The following is a 23,429-nucleotide window of genomic DNA, read 5'->3' as shown; positions in this document are numbered from 1 at the left end:
ACCCTTGGTTTTGAACCAGGAGTATTCACAGCTTGAAGGCAGCAACAGCATGCTTCACTTAAGAGCAGGCAAGACTAAGAGAAAGCCAAAGAACCAAAACTGGCTGTATTTTTTATGATTGAGAACTTTGGTAATACCCTGTTTTTCTGCTAAGAGCCTTCTTCAGCTTTTCTATGTTTTCTAGGGTAAAATTAAATTCTTCATGCTGTTTTAGGCGTCTTTACCTTTCCATGGGCCCATTCCCTTAACCTGGATTGTTTGTGCTTCCTGTCCCCCATTCCTTCTCAGAAATGAGCAGTAGGGAAAAGGGTTCTTACTACTTTTTTTTCAGGTAAATCTCACTTACTCTGCAAAACTTATGTTAACTCTCATGTCCTTCAGGATACCTTACCTGAACACCTCCCTTCCTGCTGGTTTGATTAGATCACGGCTTGGCAAAGATTTTCTGGAAAGGGCCGGATACTTTATTAGGCTTTGTTTACCGTATACGTTTGTTGTGTATTCACCTCTGCTGTTATAGTGAAAAGCAGCCATAGGCAGCATATAAACCAATAAAACAATTTATTTACAAAAATAGATGGCAAGTGAGGGTAGATTTGGCCTGTGGGCTCTTCCGTGACCCCCTGATTTAGATCTCTATGGCTGTATATAGTGTATTTTACTTAAATGTTTTTGACAGATGCTTGTCCCAGATAGTACTTATTGACTTACTTGCCTTCCTCACTCACCACACTATTAACTCTCTAGGGGTAGGGAACATGTATTAATATGACTTTGTGTTTTCATCTGTGAGCATGGTACCTGACATATAGTAGACGTTAAGTGTTTATTGAACATATAAACTAACCCTGTGTCCTTGGACTAGGCACTTTAATCTCCTGTTAGAGAGTGATCTTAGGAGCCTCTAAGTAAATGGGAGAATTGTGTATATTTTCCTGAAGGAGTCTGGCGCTTTTCCTTTTCTTTCATATTTTCTAACTACCAGAGGACCTCATTTTCCCATTTCTGACTTTAGCCTTCTGTTGGACCCGTTACAGTAGTCCTCTCTGGACCTACTGAAGTATACCTGTTTCCTTTGTGGCTTTGAGGAGACCCAGCTCACAATTTATGTTATCCTGTTAAGACAATAAAACCGTATTTTATTAGGAATTCTCTAAGGATTCAAGGCAGTGCATTTGAAAGCAACGTCTTTTCTAGGAATTGACAGTGCCACTGATGGTGTTTCTGTTCAAAGACATAGTGTTTCTCCTCAGATTGTTTTTTAAGGATAGGAAGTGGGCTAAAGGTATAGAACATTTTCTATATAATGGCTTTCGACTTTTTAGTTTTGGAGATCTTGTTGTTTTTGATCAAGCTTTTATGATTCACTTTTGTTTTTAAACCCAGTAATCCAATCTTTTCCTTTCTTAAATAAACCAATCTTTAATCTTTTTTTTTTTTTTTTTAAGATTTTATTTATTTGACAGAGAGACAGCCAGCGAGAGAGGGAACACAAGCAGGGGGAGTGGGAGAGGAAGAAGCAGGCTTCCAGCAGAGGAGCCCGATGTGGGGCTCGATCCCATAACGCTGGGATCACGCCCTGAGCTGAAGGCAGATGCTTAACCGCTGTGCCACCCAGGCGCCCCCCAGTCTTTAATCTTTAATAAAAGTATCAAGATGTGATTTTACTGTCTTAAAGCACTTTTGTTGGAGAAATACCAATCTATGTTTCCATTTCCCAACTCATTGTCATTTCTGTAGTTGACCTCCAAGATTATATATTAGATCNCCTTTAATCTTTAATAAAAGTATCAAGATGTGATTTTACTGTCTTAAAGCACTTTTGTTGGAGAAATACCAATCTATGTTTCCATTTCCCAACTCATTGTCATTTCTGTAGTTGACCTCCAAGATTATATATTAGATCTAGGCAATTCATTGGAAATTCTTAATTTGTTTCCTTTTTGACTTATTTCTTTGTAAATAGGTACTTCAAATTCTACAGTAATGCTTTTAGTCATTACTATGTTTTTTATTGTAAATCCCCCCCATTTTTTTTTAAGTAAGCTCTACACCCACGTGGGGCTAGAACTCGTGACCCCGAGATCAAGAGCTGCATGTCTTCCAACTGAACCAGACAGGTGCCCCTGCCCCAAATATTTTTTTTATGTTTTCTGGGAATATATTTTGTAGTTCTGCCCAGTAGAAATGCCACCTGAGCTACATATGTAATATAAATTTTTCTAGTAGCCATGTTAAAAAAATCAGAAACATGAAAGTAATTTTAATGATATATTTTATTTGACCTGATATTTCCAAAATATTACAGTTTCAACATCTAATCTGTATAAAGGATTATTTATGAGAAATTTTACATTCTTTATTTTTTTGTGGTACTTTTCTTATTATTATTATAGTTGATGCTCAGTATTACATTAGTTTCAGATGTACAATGATTTGACAACTCTATACATTATGCTGTGCTTACCACAAATGTAGCTACCATCTGTCACCATACATGCTATTATAATACCATTGACTATATGCCCTGCACTGTACCATTTATCCCTTTGACTTATTCATTCCATAACTGGAAGCCTGTACCTCCTACTTCCCTTTACCCTTTTCTGCCCATCCCCCAACTCCCTCCTCTCGGGCAACCACCAGTTTGTTCTCTGTATTTATGGGTCTGTTTCTGTTTTGTTCATGTGGTACTGCTTTTGAAATCTACTTTGTAGTTTGTACCTGTTATACTCTGCAGCCTATATCAGTTCAGAATGAATGGCCACATTTCAAGTGCTTAATAGTGACATGTGGCTAGTGACTGCTCTTTTGGACAGGTAGACTATAAGCCATTTGTTTAATAGGTAAGTGTTGGAAGTTGGGCTTATTACTGAGAAAATATGATCAATGCAAAGCAATATAGGGTTAGTTACTGAAAGGTTGCAAAGAAAAGTCTATGTAATTATCAAAGAGGCAAAATAAGGTGTTATATACTAGTGTTTGTGATGCCAAAAATATATTTTCTTTTTACTTTATCTTGCATGACATTATTGCCAGATATTATTCAGCTTTATAATTATCAAGGTTAAATATTTGTTCTTTACAAAATTTAAAATTATACCTAGGTTTTTAGTATATTGAACAATGATAAACTAAGATTTGTCCATTTTATTTGATAATTGTTTGCTCTAAAAATTTATTAAAAATTTTATTGTATTTTTAGCTAAATCTTACTGATAGAAAATAAACACTCATAAGACTGTTTTGTCTTTTTACTTACAGGTTTCTATGATTAGAGATATTCGAGAAAGGGAGATTCGGATCTATACAGATGCAGGCCGTATTTGTAGGCCACTTCTGATTGTAGAAAAACAAAAACTACTTTTGAAGAAGAGACATATTGATCAATTGAAAGAGAGAGAATATAACAACTACAGGTAAGAACATGCAGTGAAAAAAAATTGAGATATAATTCACGTACCATAGAATTAACCATTTTAAAATATTACAGTTCAGTGTTTTTTAGTATATTCATAAGATTGTTCATCTGTCACCACTGCCTAATTCCAGAACATTTTCATTACCTCCAAAAAGAAATTATTAGCAGTCACATTTGTTTTTCTTAATTTTTGTCATCAAGTAAGGGACTTGTAGGGTTTTGTTTAAGAATAAAAATCTTTGTGACCTGTTTAAGTCTAATAGTAAGAAATAATATAAATTATGTATATGTAACCTGTAATATGGATAATATAATAGTAAATAAAAAATTTAACAAAAAGATGAACCTGCTTTAAAACTTTTTAATACTTGGATGTATATTTTTTTATTATAAAACAATTTCAAACATATATAATAAAAAATACATAAAAGCCCCCAATTCATGTTTCTCTTAAAAAAAAGTAAGTAACCCATATGCATATATCCACAAGTAATTGAGTTTATTTTATTTATTTATTTATTTAAAAGTATTTTAATTAACCTCTGTACCAGTGTGGAGCTCGAACTCACATTCCCAAGATCAAGAGTTGCCTGCTCTTGACAGGGCCAGCCAGTCACCCCCAAATAGTTCCCTTTAGGACAAAGCAAGACAAACTAATAATAATATTTATAGGACCACACTTCATGTGTATTGTTTAGTAACTTGCTTTTTTTCCCCCACTATTAATATACTTATTTTGGAACTCTTTCTGTATCTGTACATGTAGATATAGGGATATTCTTTGTTAAGTAGTAAGCTTGGTTAAAATACTTCAGTAAATAAGGAAATAAAGTGAATTCTTCTTTTAGTTGGCAGGATCTTGTGGCCAGTGGGGTAGTAGAATATATTGATACTTTGGAAGAAGAAACAGTGATGCTTGCAATGACTCCAGATGATTTACAGGAGAAAGAAGTAGCTTATTGTTCCACATATACACACTGCGAGATTCATCCCTCAATGATTCTTGGTGTCTGTGCATCTATTATTCCCTTTCCTGATCATAACCAGGTTGGTAGCAGTTTTTAACTTCTGGTTTGTGAGGAATTAGGGGAAGTGGAAAAATTTAGATTAATCTGTAGTTTTTTCCTGAAGAGAAGGATGCTGATAAAAGGATTATGAACTCTATGAAGTCTGCATTTAATATACTTATTTTTTGTTTCACTGTTAGTAGCCATAGTTGATTATTCCAAATAGTTATCACTTACCTTTCAGAAAAAAGCATAACCTTGTCCAGTCATATTCCTGATTTACGTAGTACCCTGTGGAGTTTGTTCCTTTAGAAGTAATTAAATTTTCATTGATTCTGCTTTTCATTTCTGCCTTTAGTCCCCTAGAAACACATATCAGTCTGCTATGGGTAAGCAGGCTATGGGAGTTTATATCACCAACTTCCATGTTCGTATGGATACACTGGCCCATGTTCTGTATTATCCTCAAAAACCACTTGTGACCACACGGTCTATGGAATATCTGCGATTTAGAGAGCTGCCAGCAGGTATGTTCAGTTTTGCTCTTCAGTTTTTAGGATCCTGTCATGCTTAAGGCACTTTTCTGGGTGCTTGGGAGGGTGAGTAAAATACAGTATCTCTTCTCTCAGAATTTATAATGTGGGAAATAACACAAATAAGAAAGAGATAGATATGTGGAAAGTGTTATCATAAGCTACAGGAAGTGATTGATTCCTGTTGGAAATCTAGAGCCAATTTCACAGGGGAGGTGGCATTTTAGGCTAGTGTAAAGTTGATTAAAGGGTATTTGGGGGCATCTGGGTGGCACAGCGGTTGGGCGTCTGCCTTCGGCTCAGGGCGTGATCCCAGCGTTATGGGATCGGGCCCCACATCAGGCTCCTCCGCTATGAGCCTGCCTTCCTCTCCCACTCCCCCTGCTTGTGTTTCCTCTCTTGCTGGGTGTCTCTCTCTGTCAAATAAATAAATAAAATCTTTAAAAAAAAAAAAAAAGGTATTTGAGTTTGAGAGATGGTTTGAGGAAGGGCTTAGATGCATGAATGTATGAAATATGGGAATAATAGTAGTCACGGGACTTCAGTTTGCCTGGAGTGTAAGTACACGAGTCTCTTATAGTGTGGAGAAAGCAGGTTGAATTTTGAGAATGAAGACCCATCCAGCCTTTTGGAGCAAGGAAGTACTGCAATTAGAAATTTATTTTAGGGGGTGTGTGGGTGGCACAGCGGTTAAGCGTCTGCCTTCGGCTCAGGGCGTGATCCTGGCGTTACGGGATCGAGCCCCACATCAGGCTGCTCTGCTATGAGCCTGCTTCTTCCTCTCCCACTCCCCCTGCTTGTGTTCCCCCTCTCGCTGGCTGTCTCTCTCTGTCAAATAAATAAATAAAATCTTAAAAAAAGAAAAAAAGAAACGCTTTCAAGAAAGTAAAAGTATTTTAAAAAAAATTTATTTTAGGAATATCATTCTGGCAGTTGATTCAGATTACAGTCAGGTATGGTAATGGAAAGAGATAACTTAGGGGTTTTTGCAGTAGTCTAAGTAAGAATTGCTAAGGTCCTTAAGAAATAAAGAGTAGGGGATGAATGCCTGTTGGAATACTGTTGATGCAATTTGATTAATTGTATGTGGAGTGATGAAGGGAGAGAGGATAGGAATTGAAAGTATTGTTGGTGTTCGTGGCGTGGGTGATCAAGAAGAGAGGGGTACTCTTAATAAAATTGGGAGCACATTAGAAGGAAGATGTTTTAGAGGTAAGATAATAAATTCAATTTTCAGTATGTTGATTTTGAATTGATGCCATAACTAAGTAAAGATTTTTTTTAAGATTATTTATTAGAGAGCGAGAGCATGCACACATGAGCCAGGAGGGAGGGACAGAAGCAGAGAGAGAGGAAGAAGCAGAGTCCTGGTTGGGCAGGGGTGGGGCTAGATACCAGGACCCCGAAATCATGACCTGAGCCAAAGGCAAACGCTTAACTGACTGAGCCATCCAGGCTCCCCAGAAAAGATTTGCTTTTTCTTTCTTTTCTTTTCCTTCTTTTCTTTTCTTTCTTCCTTTCTTTTCTTTTCCTTCTTTCCTTTCTTTTTTTTTTTTTTTTTTTAAGATTTTATTTGTCTGAGAGAAAATGAGCAGGGAGAGGAGTAGAGGGAAAGGGAGAAGCAGACTCCCTGCTGAGCAGGGAGCCCAATGCAGGGCTCCATCTCAGGACCCTGGGATCATGACCTAAGCCAAAGGCAGATGCTTAATCGACTGAGCCACTGAGATGCCCCCAGTAAAGATTTTCTAATAGTTGTAAATGTGGTTTGGAAAAAGGTCAAATCTAGAGCTGGGAAGTTTTTGATATATTAGTGATAAGTATAAAATACCATGAAATTGCTGAGGGAAATTCAAAGTGAGAATAAAGCCAGAGAAAGAACTTTAGGTACCAAGAATAGAAATGAGAAGAGATTAGAGATGGGGAGAATCAGGAATTTGCAGCAGGAGATTCTTAAGGAGACCGGACAACAGGTAAAATGGTGCAGAGAAGTGTAAAGGGTAGGGAAGCATGGAATGTTAAAGGAGGCAGCATAGTTCTTTGGCATAACTGTTTTCTTACCTTACTATTAATAGGATTTTGGCTTTAACTGTGGGTAATGTTATTTACTTAGTAGAATTTGCTTTATAAATAGTGGCCTTAAATTATAACTATGCTAGGGGATCTAACATTTTGATAACAAATTCTCATAGGTTAGAATGATTTATTTTCAGAGTCCTCCACAAGGGGTTACTCTTGTCTAGGAAAACACAATCTGTTAGATTGCCTACAGTATGCTCCTATCTTTGCGGGATGCTTGCACTGTTGTGTTTCCTTCAACATGTAGATAAGTTTCTTTATGGCTAGAGAAAAAAAAATACAGCTAAAGGATTAGATTTGAAATAAAATGTTCTTTTGATACTGGTATGAAGTGGTGAAGTCATGGCTGATAGGGACTACACTTGCTTTTCAGTTCTGTTATGGCTTCATGCCTTAATCACATCATCTATTCTAAAAACTGTATTTTGAGGTCTCAAACTGATAGAAAATTTGTGAGAATAGTACGAAGAGCTTCTGTATACTCTTCATCCAGATCACATTTTACCACATTTGCCTTATTCTTTCCCTTTCTCTTCTTGAACCATTAGAAAGTAAGTTGTAGGCATACAGCCACATCACTTTATAATTCTTCAGTGAATATTTCCTAAAAACAGGGGTGTTCTCCACAGTACCACAGTCAAAATTAGGAGGTTAACATTGTTATCCATCTAGTAAGCAATCCCTAGTTCAAATTTTGCCAGTTGTCCTGATAACGTCCTTTATGGGTTAGGATCTCATCCAGGATTGTGCATTGCGTAAAGTTGCATGTCTCTTTAGTCTCCTCAGGGTGGAACAGTTCTGTAGTTTTTCCTTGTCTCTCATGACCTTGACGTTTTTTGAAGCATTCAGGCAAGTTACACTTTGTACCTTGTCTCTCAGTTTGGATTTGAGTGTTTCCCCGTGATTGTATTCAGGTTATGAATTTTTGGCAGGACCAGCATAGAAGTAATGCTGTATTCTCATTGCATCATATCAGGAGGCACATCCTGTCTATATGTCCCGTTAACAGTGACTTTTAACTTTTATCATGTGGTTAAGATGGTGTCTGTCTGATTTCTCCATTTTTTGTTAATTATAAGTATTTTTTTAAAAGATTATTTATTTATTTATTTATTTGACAGAGACAGTGGGAGAGGGAACACAAGGGGGGAGTGGGAAAGGAAAGAAGCAGGCTCATAGTGGAGGAGCCTGATGTGGGGCTCGATCCCGTAACGCCGGGATCACGCCCTGAGCTGAAGGCAGACGCGTAACAATGCTGCCACCCAGGCGACCCTAATTATAAGTATTTTATACTAAGTCATAGTGAGTCTTTTGTGAAGAGATACTTTGAGATGGTGTAAATACTTTCTGTTCCTTGTCAAACTCTCAGCCATTAGTTTAGCATGATGATTGTTGCCAAATGGTGATTTTTCTAATTCCATCATTCCTTCTATTTTGATGCTAAAATTGCCCCAGATTTTTCAGTGGGAACACTTTCAAGATGAATTCCTTATAGATCCCTCATCTTTATTTACATAGTTATTTTGTGCTTTCCTTAAACCTGGACTCAGCCATTTCTCCTTTCAGTGAAGGATGGTATGTGGAAACCAAAGCGTGGATACTAAGTGTGCTTCTTGCTATTAGAATATCATCATTTCTAGGTCCTCTCAGCTGATAACCTGGAAAAACGTGTATGCGCATACTGCCACCCGCCACTTTGTCTATTTTTATGACTCTATATGTCAAAGAAACAGGAGTTCATACTAGTATCTCCCATCGCAGTCCAATACTGGAGTGTTTATTTTAGAACTCCATTTTCTAATAAGGAGAAATCTGGATCCCACTGACCTTAGTTTCTTTACTTATTTGTTCACTCTGTTGATGTAACCAGTCTCCTGACCTCCTGGATGAATTATTGGCCCCGGCCTTGTCTCCATTCCAGGTGCACTGGCCAAATTCTGCACCCTGACCGGAGGTTTGGGCCTAATCAAGTTATCTTAAGGAATGTCTTTTTGATGGGTATTGTTCCTCTTCCTGTAGTGTACTGTTACCTTGGTTGACATCTTCTGGGAGCAAAAATCCTTGTGACAGAATTTCATCCTGACTTAAAGTGTGTCTAGGGATCTAGGGACTTAGAGCCTCCTCAGTGCTGAGCCACGGTTTGAAGTGGGTGAGAACAGAGTGGCAGGAAGGGTGTGAACCTGGCTAACACATGGGTTGTAATCCTAGATTTCACATTTTTATAGTCCTTTAGCTCACAGATACTTTCTTTTTTTTTTAAGGTTTATTTATTTATTTTAGAGAGTGAATGGGGTGGGGCAGAGGGAGAGAAAGAATCCTGAAGCAGACTCCCTGCTGAGTGGGCAGCCAGACTTGGGGCTCGATCCCAGGACCTTGAGACCATGACCTGAGCTGAAATCAAGAGTCGGCTGCTCAACCGACTGAGCCACCCAGGTGCCCCATAGCTCACAGATATTTTTATCAAAGTTACTACTATTTATTGAGCATTGAATTTGTATGAAACACCATCCAGGGTGCTTTACACATGTTATTTCTAAGCATCATAAAAGCATTTTGATATTTTTTTACCTGCAAAATGAGAATAATAATAGTATCTACCTCATAAAGCTTTTGTGATGATTAAATGGTTCAATCCATTTCAGACTCATGGCTTAGTGCCTGGCAGTTAGTATGAGCAGAATAAATGTTAACTGATTAGAAATAGTGGTGGTGGTATCATCTCTGTTTTACAGCTGTGGAGACAGGATACAGAAGGCTAAGTTATTTGCCCAAAGTTACACAACTTAAGAAATTTTTAAGTTCAGAATTTAGACTCTGGCCTATGTTTTTCCTTTTTGACCAAATGTAGACCTTTTCCTCCCATCTCTCTTGTGCCTTTTCCTCTTCACTACATTGCATCTTGATTTGGAGCTTTTAAGAAAAAACTATAAGAAGCATAATTAAGAAGTTACTGTTTTTAGCTAAATTTAGCCGATCTCTCAGACTTGGATAAAGGGTCTGGGAAGGAAGAGGTTGCCTCCTGGTCTCTACTTGATGTAGCACATATGTGGGTGATCCAGGAATTGTCACACAAGAGACGGGAAAGCCTCACAAGGCCAAGACAGTTGAACACCTATAGGCTGCTTTGGTGGAGGAAAAAGATGCGGGGCATAGGTGGTGCTCCACCAAAATGTGAGGAAGTGCTGGGGGAAGTCTTGCATGTTTGATGTATTGCAGATGTGATATATGCCCTACTACTGACTTCCTTAGTAGTAGGATCATATCACATCTCTCAAGACGCTGAGATTTCTGCAAATTCTCCACTTTCCAGAGCCTCCCCTGCATTCAGGAACCTGCATCTTTATGTATTTTCCATGAATTATGGTGCTTGATCATTTGTGAAACTTAAAATTCTAGTTCTCCCAAAGAATCCACACAAAAGGATGGTGACCAGTGTGGATGCTGCTAAAAATTTCATAGAGGATGCCATTTAGATTTCAGGAGGAGTTTTCATTGCACACCTGAGGAGTGACTGTTTATTTGACTTTTCTGATTCTCTGAAGGCCTTGTCTGCTACTTGGCTTTTAACCGGTGTCCACTTCCCTGACACTGCCCTTTCCTTGGAGAATTTCATGCTCCTTTTCCTCCCCAAGCAGAGCATTTTAGCTCCAAATTTAAATGCACAAGCCCATCAAGGTGCTCAGAAGAACAAATGCCCTCTCCTTAGTATGATTCTTCTTTTGTAGAGAGCAGTCAGGGTTGTATTTAGCACAGAATGTTTAGTGTTATCTTTTAAATAGGGCTTGCAGCCTCCAACTCCTACAGGGTTAGGGGGGATTAATGAGTTAGAGAGAGGTTTGCCTTTCCATTGGGGTTAGCTCTGTTAGTTTCAGCTATGGTTGTGATGTGTGTAAGTGTGCCCGGTAATGCCAGATCTGATTTTTCAAGAAAAGTGTGAATTCTAAGCTGTTGTGTAAATTTGCTTTTTAAAGTGTTAGAAATGAGTTCAAGTTAAAAACAAAGCTCTGGGGGTACCTGGTTGGCTCAGTTGGAGGAGCCTGTGACTCTTGGTCCCAGGGTTGTGAGTTAGAGTCCCATGTTGGGTGTGGATATTACTTAAATATTAAAAAAAAAGTATGGCAAGATTGAAGCCATGGAAGTTATAGAAGACAGGAAGAGATGAAAAAGGAGAGGATTTGCTTTTGTAACTTTTGATGATCATGATACAGTTGACAAAATTGTTGTTTGGAAATACCAGCTATTAATGTGCATGATTGCGAGGTGGAAAAGGTCCTTTCTAAACGAGAAATGCAGTCTGCTGGATCACAAAGAGGTCATAGAGGTGGATGTGGCTACTTCATGGGTGATGGAGGAAACTTCGGTGGAAGAGGAGGCTGTGGTGTGGAGATGGTGGCAGCAGAGGTGGTTCTAGAGGATGGTGGCAACGATGGTGGTGGTCTTGGTTATAGCAGTAGAGGAGGCTGTGGTGGTGGTGGGTCCAGGATATGTACACCAAAGGAGGTGGATATGGTGGCGTTGGTGGAGGAAAAGGTGGTTACAGTGAAGGGGGAAATTTTGGAGGCGGTAACTATGGTGGTGGTGGGAACTATAATGATTTTGGAATTTATAGTGGACAACAGCAGTCTAATTATGGACCCTTGAAGGGGGAGCAGTTTTGGTGGAAGAAGCTCGGGTAGCCCCTGTGGTAGTGGTTACGGATCTGATGGTGGAAGTGGTGGATATGGTAGTAGAAGGTTCTGAAAGAACACAGAAGAAAAGAGCTACATTTCTTAGCAGGAGAGACAGCGAGTTGTCAGGAAAGCTGCAGGTTACTTTGAGAGTCGTCCTAAATGCATTAAAGGAATTGTAAAAATCTGCCGCATAAGGAATGATGATCCATAGTCAGAAAAGTCACTGCAGCTTAAATAGGAACCTTTGTTGTGCAGGACTGCCATAGCCACAGTTTGCAAAACATGCAGCTATTGCTTAGTGTAATGCAGTGTCAATTAGATGTACATTCCTCTTTTTCTTTAGAAGATTTTAAGTCATCTCTACACCCAACATGGGGCTTGAACTCATGACCCTGGAATCAAGTCACTAGCTCTACTGACTTAGCCAGCCAGATGCCCCAGGTGTACATTCCTGAGGTCTTTTATCTTTTGTAGCTTTGCCTTTTTCTTTTTCTTTTCATTATATCAGGTATATTGCCCTGTAAATTATGGTAGTGGTACCAGGAATAAAAAATTTAAGGAATTTTTAACTTTTCAAAAGTAAATAAAAGGAACAATTTTTCTTTGTTTCCCAGATAAGGCTTTAATGCATGTTCTCATGTGCACTACAGGTATCAACTCCATTGTGGCCATTGCGTCATACACGGGATATAACCAAGAAGACTCTGTTATCATGAATCGTTCAGCTGTAGACAGAGGCTTTTTCAGGTCAGTTGTTTATAGTAGTTGTCAAAACACAGATACAGTGCAAACATTAATACTTTAATCAAAAAAAGTTTAAAAAAAAAAGAAAAGGGAAAAAAAAAGTTCTTTAAAAATAGGTTTGGCTTGTATGTATCCAAGCTTCTTGGTGGTTTTGAAGGTCAGGCTGGAGGAAATTTTGATCTGACAACAGAACTTTTTCTGTTAAGACATTTACTCTTTTGCCTCCATTCATGAAGCTTTGTGGATATCTGGCAGGCACATACTGTTCTATAGATATCTGGATAGAGTTTAGTGTGGTGAAATCAGTACCCTACTCCAGAAAACAGGAGGCCTGGTTGATGGTTGAATGACTGAAGACACTATTTCTTGTGTCTCAGGATTTTCAGATGCTAATATTTTGAGGTCCTCACCCCCTACTGTTTTTGGTAAGCAAATAAATGTTTGCATTTAGATAATACAGAAATGCCTAAAGAAATAAAAATAAACCTATTACTTTTAGGACCCATAAATAGCTATTAAAATTGTAGTGTTTTTTTAAAACTTTTTAAAAATTATGCTTCAGTTATTTTATTGACAATCTCAAATACATAGCATATGAAGATTGGTTAAAAACTGGAAATTTAGAAGATGGGATTTTTTTTTCTGTATAGTGTCAGAGGATAGCACTAGGACCAGAGGGTGGACATGATAGCTTAGTATCATAAATTCCTCACTAGGAATATTGGAGCAGATCCTGAGTGAGCATTTCTGAGGGGTATTATGGAAGGAATTCTTATTTTAGGTAGGAGGTTGCAGTTAGTGACTTCAGGTCTTTCCTGTTCTCACATATAATCCAGCCGTGTTAAGATTACAGGTCAGATGCTACATGTGTGGCCCATGTAACAGCATTTTAGACTTAATTTTGACTCTTAATACAGTAAACTCTTGTCCTAGATTCATGGTTTAAATTGTCTCCCCAATATCAATTAAGTGAAGTTTATCGGTATGTTCTAAGCTCTTTTATAAAAGGAGAATAGAAGTTACCTTTACAACCGTGCGTTTTTAGGTCTGTCTTCTATCGATCATATAAAGAACAGGAATCTAAAAAAGGATTTGATCAAGAAGAAGTTTTTGAGAAGCCAACTCGTGAAACATGCCAGGGTAAGTGATACATTTAAATTATGGAATTTAAAGTCAACATACTATGGTTTTCCTAATTAATACCTTCTCTGCCTGCCCCCTGTCACACGGGAGTATGTTTTCATGTTATTCTTAGAGCTCATATATAAGAAAATATATGTGTTTGCCAAAAGTCTTTGCACTTAGTTGTTGACTTGTTAAGGTCCTTCCATCCTGGTAGATCCTGCATTAAAGAGGGTATTTAGGAGATCAGAGAGGTCATGTAATTTCATGGGATACACTACAGCCCTTCTTATTTGTACTCTGAACTCTCCCTCAGTTTGTGTGTGTGTTTGCATGGGAACTCCCCCCTCTCCACATTGTAGTGTGATCATAATATTTGTCTAGCCACAATATTTGTATACATTTAACAGATAAACGAGGTAATACCTAGCACTTTTTCTTTCTTCTAAAAAACTCAAACTTATTATCTAGTTACTATTTTCACAGGACACTTAGAAACTGTGTATGCAGTGGGATGGATAGGATGTCCCAGGGAAATGTGTGTATCTGCTACGGTTTTGACTTCTGATGGTATCGTGTGAAGTAAAATGTGTTTTGTTTTTTAAGTCATCTTTCTGTTATTTCATTTCCTGTGGGTGGTTCTGTGTAGTAGTGAATTGATGTCCAGGGGAGTTAAGATTACATAAGATGAAATTCAGAATTTCTGTGAGAGGATATGTGTAGAGGGCATATTCTTTTTCTGTCTTTTTTTTTTAAGATTGATTTATTTCAGTGAGAGAGAGTGCAGGAGGGAGGGGCAGAAGAAGAGGGAGAGAGAAACTCAAGCAGACTCCCCACAGAGCTGGACTCAGGGCTTGATCTCATGACTCTGAGATCAGAACTGAGCTGAAACCAAGAGTCTGATGCTTAACCGACTGCGCCACCTAGTCCCTCGGAGGGCATATTTTCATGTAAAAAAGAGATCAGAAGATGGCAACGCCCTTATCCAAAATCACTCAGCATAGATAATCTGATTTTCCAGTGCTCAGTCCAGTGGTTTTTTAGAATTCAGAATAGGTTGTAGTAAGAGCATCGTGTCATTACTACACATGGTTTATGGTGTTAAAGATTCCTGTGAACTTCTCTCTGATTTGGGACTGATTTATGTATTTGGTTTTAATCTTTTGGAGGGATTATGTGACTTTTTTTTGTTTTAAGATTTATTTGAGAGAGTGTGCGTGTACACAAGTGGGGGGAAGGGCAGAGGGAGAAGCAGACTTGCCCCATTGAGCAGGGAGCCCGACGTGGGGCTTGATCCCAGGACCCTGAGATCATGACCTGAGCTGAAGGCAGGTGCTTAACCGACCGAGCCATCCAGATGCCCTGGATTATGTGACATTTTAAATACTTTATATAGTAGTACCATTTCAGAAAATTCCATGTCTGTTTCCTCATAGGTATGAGGCATGCCATTTATGACAAGCTGGACGATGATGGTTTGATAGCTCCTGGAGTCCGTGTATCAGGAGATGATGTTATTATAGGCAAAACAGTCACCTTGCCTGAAAATGAAGATGAATTGGAGGGCACTAATAGACGCTATACCAAGAGAGATTGTAGCACCTTCCTAAGAACTAGTGAGACGGGCATTGTGGATCAGGTTATGGTAACTCTCAATCAGGAAGGATATAAATTTTGTAAAATAAGGGTGAGTGTAGCTTTTTCATATTGCTGTGTATAAAAAGTAAACAAGTTTGGCTTAAGTTAACTAAACTATTTTTGTATGAATTCAGGTCCGCTCTGTTAGAATTCCACAGATTGGAGATAAATTTGCTAGTCGACATGGTCAAAAGGGTACTTGTGGTATTCAGTACAGACAAGAGGTAGGTATCTTGAATCTCCCTTACCCCAACCCACAGTTCTGTTTAACATTTTATTGAATCAAAATTTTCTTTAAAGTGCAAAGGTGATTGAGGCTTGACTTTTTAGTGTTGAATAAGAATATGAACAGAGCATGTTGAACAGAATTGAGGAAATAGAAAACTTCGGAGGAGGGGGGATCAGTTCCAGTTCCGTAGTTAAGAGTTGTTTGTCTCCTTTTAAAAATTTCTTTCTAGGATATGCCTTTCACCTGTGAGGGTATCACCCCTGATATCATCATAAATCCCCATGCCATTCCCTCTCGCATGACTATTGGTCACTTGATTGAATGTCTTCAAGGGAAGGTAAGAGATTTTCTTTAAAAATATATGTTCCAAACTGATGTTTCTTCCAAAATGATGATAGGTGATTTCTCTCATATTTGAGTCAGGGTTCTTTGTTGCAAAAAGCTAGTATGATACTTATTTTCCTGCTTTTAAATTGATTATGATTGTGGGGTTTTTTTTTTTTTCGCCCCAGCAAAAATTTGTGAAATTTGGCTAAGTCAGAATTTTTGTAAACTTTACTACATCCAATCTCTGCATACATTTGTGGTTATCCTTTTGACTAGTTCTTTTCTGTAGATGAGTTAATTCATTGGTGGTTAGTTCAGTGTGAACTTAATAATTGTATAGCTGTATTATTAGCTGTATTCATACATCTTTCAGCGAAGGCTTTCTATTTTTAAGTATCTTGTTCAGGTAGAATGGCTGTAGCCTAACACATGGGTGACTTGGTTTTATGGCATTAAAATGTCATTTTCTTTGAGCCGTAGTAAATAGTTGGGAGTCTCATTCTTTTTGTATCTGGTCTCATGGATAGCTTCCTTTTTGAAGGTTTATAATTGAGTTTTAATTTTTTCAGTAGATTGTTATAAATAATATTTCATTTAAGATATTAATAAAATGAAACTTGAAATATTACCGTTCTATAACATAGATTTTAAGTTCAAAATCTTCCCTATATAGAAAGGCTTTTTTTTAATTGAATGTGTTTTTATTGATAAAGACTTATAAAGGGCAACAGAAGGATTCAGCTTTTAAAAACTACTTTTTTTAAAAAAAGGTATCAGCTAACAAGGGTGAAATTGGTGATGCCACTCCATTTAATGATGCTGTTAATGTGCAGAAGATTTCTAATCTATTATCTGATTATGGCTACCATCTTAGAGGAAATGAGGTATGTTTGCTCTTACATTAGTAGGTATGTCTATTCTTTTTTGTATGTGTGTAGTTTCATTTTTAAAAAGTATCAGTCTCTTACTGAAGTATGACACATGCTTTAAATATGTACACAAATCGTAAGTGTATAGTTGATGAATTTATTTCACACTTGAACACACCTGTGTGACTGGCACCCCGATCTTGAAAATTACCAGAACTCTTTTAGGCCTGGATGCCCCCTCATGTCTCCTTCCATTTATTACCCCCACCCCATCCCCAAGGTAAACATTCTCTTGATTTTATATTAATTTTATCTGCTTTCAGTTTTCATATAAATGAAATCATACAGTCTGTGCACATATTTTTAATATTTTTAAGTCTGTACTTCAAAATCTGTTTCAGGTCCTGTACAATGGGTTCACTGGTCGAAAAATCACATCACAGATTTTTATTGGTCCCACATATTACCAGCGTTTGAAGCATATGGTGGATGATAAGATTCATTCTCGTGCCAGGGGACCTATTCAGATCCTTAATAGACAGCCCATGGAGGGTAGATCTCGGTAAGAGAACTGCATCACCATCATTGTTATTATTAATTATCCTTTTTTAATGAAAAATGTCAAACACATACAAAAATAGAGATAATGGTATAACGAAACTGCCCATGTGCCCGTCACTCCACATCGATAATTATCAATGGCCAACCTTACTACATTTATCTCCCCACTCCTATCAACTCCTGATTTAAAGCCTAGACATCAGTTTCTTCTATAAATATATTTCAGCATATGTTTACAAAAAAGAGTGGTTCTCAGATTTCTTGGTTCCAGGGCCCAAAGCTTTTGTTTGAGTTATATCTATTGATGTTAATCATATTAGAAGCTGAAACTAGGACTTAATAATTTATTAAAAATTAACACTAATAAGGGGGCACCTGGGTGGCTTGGTTGGTTGAGCATCTGACTCTTGATTTCAGCTCAGGTCATGGTCTCAGGGTCCTGGGATCGAGCCTTGCCTTGGGCTCTGCTCAGTGGAGTCTGCTTGAGGATTCTCTATCCCTCTGCCCCTCCCCTTGCTCATGCGTGCTCTTTCTCTCTCGCAAATAAATAAATCTTAAAAAAAAAAAAAAACAATAAGCCCATTACACATTAACATAAATAACATTTTTTATTAACATATAATGTACTATTTGTTTCAGGAGTACATATCTGTGATTTATCAGTCTTAACACAATACACAGTGCTCACCACAACACATACCCTCCCCAGTGTCCATCACATAGCCACCTCATCCCTCCGACACCCTTCCACTCCAGCAACCCTCAGTTTGTTTCCTGAGATTAAGAGTCTCTTATGGTTTGTCTCCCTCTCTGGTTTCATCTCGTTTCATTTTTTCCTCTCTTCCCCTATGATCCTCTGCCTTGTTTCTCAAATTCCACATATCAGTGAGATGATATAATTGTCTTTCTCTGATTGACTTATTGACTTACCTCTAGTTCCATCCATGTTGTTGCAAATGGTAAGATTTCTTGTGTGTGTGTGTGTGTGTGTATACACACCACATCTTCTTTATCCATTCATCTACTGATGGACGTCTGGGCTCTTTCCAGTTTGACTATTTGTGTGTGTGTGTGTGTGTGTGTGTGTACACACCACATCTTCTTTATCCATTCACCTATTGATGGACATCTGGGCTCTTTCCACAGTTTGACTATTGTGGACATTGCTGCTATGAACATTGGGGTGCAAGTACCCCTTTGAATCACTACATTTGTATCTTTGGGGTAAATACCCAGTGGTGCAATTGCTCTGTTGTAGGCTAGCTCTATTTTCAATTTTTTGAGGAATCTCCATACTGTTTTCCAGAGTGGCTAGACCAGCTTGCATTCCCACCAACAGCGTAGGAAGGTTCCCCTTTCTCCGCATCTTTGCCAACATCTGTTTCCTGACTTATTAATTTTAGCCATTCTGACTGGTGTGAGGTAGCATCTCATTGTGGTTTTGATTTGTATTTCCCTGATGCCGAGTGATCCTGAGCACTTTTTTCATGTGTCTGTTGGCCATTTGTATGTGTTCTTTGGAGAAATGTCTGTTCATGTCTTCTGCCCATTTCTTGATTGGACTATTTGTTCCTTGGGGGTTGAGTTTGATATGTTCTTTATAGATTTTGGATACTATCCCTTTATCTTATATGTCATTTGCAAATATCTTCTTCCATTCTGTTGGTTGTCTTTTGGTTTTGTTGACTGTTTCCTTTGCTTTTGCAAGAGCTCTTTATCTTAATGAAGTCCCAGTAGTTCATTTTTGCCCTTGCTTCCCTTGCCTTTGGCGAGTATCCAGGAAGAAGTTGTGGTGGCTGAAGTTGAAGAGGTTGCTGCCTGTGTTTTCCTTCAGGATTTTGATAGATTCCTGTCTCACATTTAGGTCTTTCATCCATTTTGAGTCTATTTTTGTGTATGGTGTAAGGAAATGGCCCAGTTTCATTCTTCTGCATGTGGCTCTCCAATTTTCCCAACACCATTTGTTGAAGAGACTCTGTCTTTTTTCCATTGGGTATTCTTCCTTGCTTTTTCCAAGATTAGTTGACCATAGAGTTGAGAGTCCATTCCTCAGTTCTCTGTTCTGTTCCATTGATCTGTATGCCTGTTTTTGTGCCAGTACCATACTGTTTTAATGATTACAGCTTTGTAATAGAGCTTGAAGTCTGGAATTGTGATGCCACCAGCTTTGGTTTTTTTTTTTCAACTTTACTTTGGCTGTTTGGGGTCTTTTCTGGTCCCATACAAATTTTAGGATTATTTGTTCCGTTTCTGTGAAAAAAGTTGATGGTATTTTGATAGGGATTGCATTGAATGTGTAGATTGCTCTAGGTAGCGTAGGCATTTTAACAATATTTGTTCTTCTATGAGCATGGAATGTTTTTCCATTTCTTTGTGTCTTCCTCAATTTCTTTCATGAGTATTCTATAGTTTTTTGAGTACAGATCCTTTGCCTCCTCAGTTAGATTTATTCCTAGGTATCTTATGGTTTTTGGTGCAATTGTAGATGGGATCGACACCTTAATTTCTCTTTCTTCTGTTTTGTTGTTGTGTATAGAAATGCATCTGACTTCTGTGTATTGATTTTATATCCTGCTACTTTACTAAATTCCTGTATGAGTTCTAGCAGTTTTGGGGTGGAGTCTTTTGGGTTTTCCACATGGAGTATCATGTTATCTGCAAAGAGTGAAAGTTTGACTTCTTCTTTGCCGATTTGGATGCCTTTTATTCTTTTTGTTGTCTGATTGCTGAGGCTAGGACTTCTAGTACTATGTTGAATGGTGGTGGTGATAGTGGACATTCCTGCCGTGTTCCTGACCTTGGGGGAAAGCTGTCAGTTTTTCCCCATTGAGAATGATATTTGCTGTGGGTTTTTCATAGATGGCTTTTATGATGTTGAGGTATGTACCCTCTATCCTTACACTGTGAAGAGTTTTAATCAAGAAAGGATGCTGTACTTTGTCAGATGCTTTTTGTATCTACTGAGAGGATCATATGGTTCTTGCCCTTTCTTTAATTAATGTAGTGTATCGCATTGATGGATTTGCAGATGTTGACCCAACCTTACAGCCCGGGAATAAATCCCACTTGGTGTAGTGAATAATCCTTTTAATGTACTGTTGGATCCTGTTGGCTAGTATTTTGTTGAGAATTTTTGCATCCATGTTCATCAGGGATATTGGTCTATAATTCTTTTTGTTAGGGTCTTTGCCTGGTTTGGGGATCAAGGTAATGCTGGCCTCATAAAATGAATTTGGAAGTTTTCCTTCCATTTCTGTTTTTCGGAACAGTTTCAGAAGAATTGGTCTTTTTAAAATTTTTTTTATTTTTTTTAAAGATTTTATTTATTTGACAGAGATAGAGAAGCCAGCGAGAGAGGGAACACAGGCAGGGGGAGTGGGAGAGGAAGAAGCAGGCTCATAGCGGAAGAGCCTGATGTGGGGTTCGATCCCATAACACTGGGATCATGCCCTGAGCCCAAGGCAGATGCTCAACCACTGTGCCACCCAGGCGCCCCTAGAAGAATTGGTCTTAATTCTTCTTTAGTTTGGTAGAATTCCCCTGGGAAGCCATCCGGCGCTGGACTCCTGTTTGTTGGGAACTTTTTGATTACTGCTTCAGTTTCCTTGCTGGTTATGGGTCTGTTCAGGTTTTCTATTTCTTCCTGGTTCAGTTTTGGTAGTTTATACGTCTCTAGGAATGCAGCCATTTCTTCCAGATTGTCTAATTTGTTGACATATAGTTGCTCATGATACGTTCTTATAATTGTTTGTATTTCTTTGTTGTTGACTGTGATCTCTCCTCTTCATGATTTTATTTATTTGGGTCCTTTCTCTTTTTTTTTTTTTTTGATAGGTCTGGCCAGGGGTTTATCAGTCTTATTAATTCTTTCAAAGAATCAGCTCCTAGTTTTGTTGATCTGTTCTGCTGTTCTTTCAGTTTCTAATTCATTGATTTCTGCTGTGATCTTTATTATTTCTCTTCTTATGCTTGGTTTAGGCTTTTACTTTTTTTTTCCAGATTCTCTAGGTGTAGGGTTAGGTTGTGTATTTGAGACATTTCTTGTTTCTCGAGAATGGCTTGTATTGCTAGATATTTCCCTCTTAGGACTGCCTTTGCTGCCTCCCAAAGGTTTTGAACGGTTGTGTTTTCATTTTCATTTGTTTCCATGAATTTTTTAAATTCTTTAATTTCCCATTCATTCTTTAATAGGATGCTCTTTAGCCTCCATGTATTTGAGTTCTTTCCAACTTTCCTCTTGTGATTGAGTTCGAGTTTCAAAGCATTGTGATCTGAAAATATGGAGGAAATTGATCCCAGTCTCTTTGTACCAGTTGAGACCTGATTTGTGACGCATGATGTGATCTATTCTGGAGAATGTTCCATGTGCACTCGAGAAGAATGTGTATTCTGTTGCTTTGGGGTGGAATGCTCTGAATATATCTGTGAAGTCCATCAGGTCAGTGTGTCATTCAAAGCCCTTGTTTTCTTGTTGATCTTCTGCTGAGATGGTCTGTCCACTGCTGTGAGTGGGGTGTTGAAGTCCCCTACTATTATTGTATTATTATCTATTTGTTTCTTTAATTTGGTTATTAATTGGTTGATATAATTGGCTGGTCCCATGTTAGGGGCATAAATATTTATAACTGTTAGATCTTCTTGTTGGGTAGACCCTTTAAGTATGATATAGTGTCCCTTTTCATCTCTTACTACAGTCTTTGGTTTAAAATCTAATTTATCTGATGTGAGGATTGCTACCCAGCTTTCTTTTGAGGTCCATTAGCATGATAAATGGTTTTCCACCCCCTCACTTTAAATCTAGAGGTGTCACTGTGTTTAAAATGAGTCTCTTAGAGACAGCATATTGATGGGTCTTGCTTTTTTATCCAATCTGATATCCTGTGTCTTTTGATTGTGGCATATGTAGCCCATGTACATTCAAGGTAACTACTGAAAGGTATGAATTTAGTGCTGTTTTATTGTTTGTGAGGTGACTGTTACTGTATATTGTCTCTGTTCCTTTTTGGTCTGTGTTACTTTTGGGCTCTCTCTTTGCTTAGAGGACCCCTTTGAATATTTTTTGTAGGACTGGTTTGGTGATTGCAAATTCTTTTAGTTTCTGTTTGTCCTGGGAGCTTTTTATCTCTCATCCTATTGTCAATGACAGCCTACCTGGATAAAGTATACTTGGCTGCATATTTTTTTCATTTAGTGCCCTGAATATATCATGCTAGTCCTTTCTGGCCTCCTAGGTGTCTGTGGATAGGTCTGCTGCCAATCTAATGTTTCTACCGTTTTAGGTTACAGATCTCTTGTCCCGAGCTGCTTTCAGGATTTTCTCTTTGTCTTGAGATTTGTGTATTTTACTATTAGATAGCAGGGTGTTGACCTATTTTTATTGATTTTGAGGGGGGTTCTCTGAACCTCCTGGATTTTGATGCCAGTTTCTTACCCCAAATTAGGGAAGTTCTCCATTATAATTTGCTCCAGTATACCTTTTGCCCCCCTCTCTCTCCTTCGGGGATCCCAATTATTCTAATATTGTTTTGCTTTATGGTATCACTTATCTCTCACATTCTCCCCTCGTGATCCAGTAGTTGTTTATCTCTCTTTTTCTCAGCTTCTTTATTCTCTGTCATTTGGTCTTCTGTGTCACTAATTCTCACTTTTGCCTCACTTATCCTAGCAGTTAGAGCGTCTATTTTTTTTTTTTTAAAGATTTTATTTATTTATTTGACAGACATAGAGACAGCCAGCGAGAGAGGGAACACAAGCAGGGGGAGTGGGAGAGGAAGAAGCAGGCTCATAGCGAAGGAGCCTGATGTGGGGCTCGATCCCATAACGCTGGGATCACGCCCTGAGCCGAAGGCAGACGCTTAACTGCTGTGCCACCCAGGCGCCCCTAGAGCCTCTATTTTTGATTGCACCTCATTAATAGCCTTTTTGATTTCTACTTGGTTAGATTTTATTTCTCCAGAAAGGGATTCTCTGGTGTCTTCGATGCTTTTTTCAAACCCAGCTAGTATTTTTATAATCATTATTCTGAACTCTAGTTCCGACATCTTATTAATGTCCATATTGATTAGGTCCCTGGCAGTCAGTACTGCCTCTTGTATTTTTTTAGGTGAGTTTTTCCGTTTTGTCATTTTGTTGAGAGAAGAATAGATGAGCCAGAGAACAAAATGCTAAAAGGGTAACAACGACCCAGAGAAATATACACTAAACAAATCAGAAGAGACCCAAAACTGGGGGG

The 23,429-nt window shown here is 38.2% G+C and overlaps 1 protein-coding gene across 1 annotated transcript in view; it reads left to right on the top strand.

Moving 5' to 3' along the window:
• POLR2B (RNA polymerase II subunit B) overlaps positions 1-23,429 on the top strand; it is a 50,272-nt gene that overhangs the window by 23,034 nt on the left and 3,809 nt on the right. Inside the window, exons 14-23 of the mRNA XM_011223494.3 lie at positions 3,265-3,419; positions 4,270-4,468; positions 4,787-4,955; positions 12,358-12,454; positions 13,497-13,591; positions 15,010-15,260; positions 15,346-15,435; positions 15,670-15,777; positions 16,538-16,651; positions 17,038-17,198. Of these exons, the coding sequence (XP_011221796.1) occupies positions 3,265-3,419; positions 4,270-4,468; positions 4,787-4,955; positions 12,358-12,454; positions 13,497-13,591; positions 15,010-15,260; positions 15,346-15,435; positions 15,670-15,777; positions 16,538-16,651; positions 17,038-17,198 (1,439 nt within the window). The remainder of the gene's footprint in view (positions 1-3,264; positions 3,420-4,269; positions 4,469-4,786; positions 4,956-12,357; positions 12,455-13,496; positions 13,592-15,009; positions 15,261-15,345; positions 15,436-15,669; positions 15,778-16,537; positions 16,652-17,037; positions 17,199-23,429) is intronic.

The sequence above is a fragment of the Ailuropoda melanoleuca genome, chromosome 11 (genome assembly GCF_002007445.2).
Source record: "Ailuropoda melanoleuca isolate Jingjing chromosome 11, ASM200744v2, whole genome shotgun sequence".
Lineage (NCBI taxonomy): Eukaryota > Metazoa > Chordata > Mammalia > Carnivora > Ursidae > Ailuropoda > Ailuropoda melanoleuca.
Note: the sequence above shows the minus strand (reverse complement) of the source record. Positions and strands in the feature narration are given on the sequence as shown.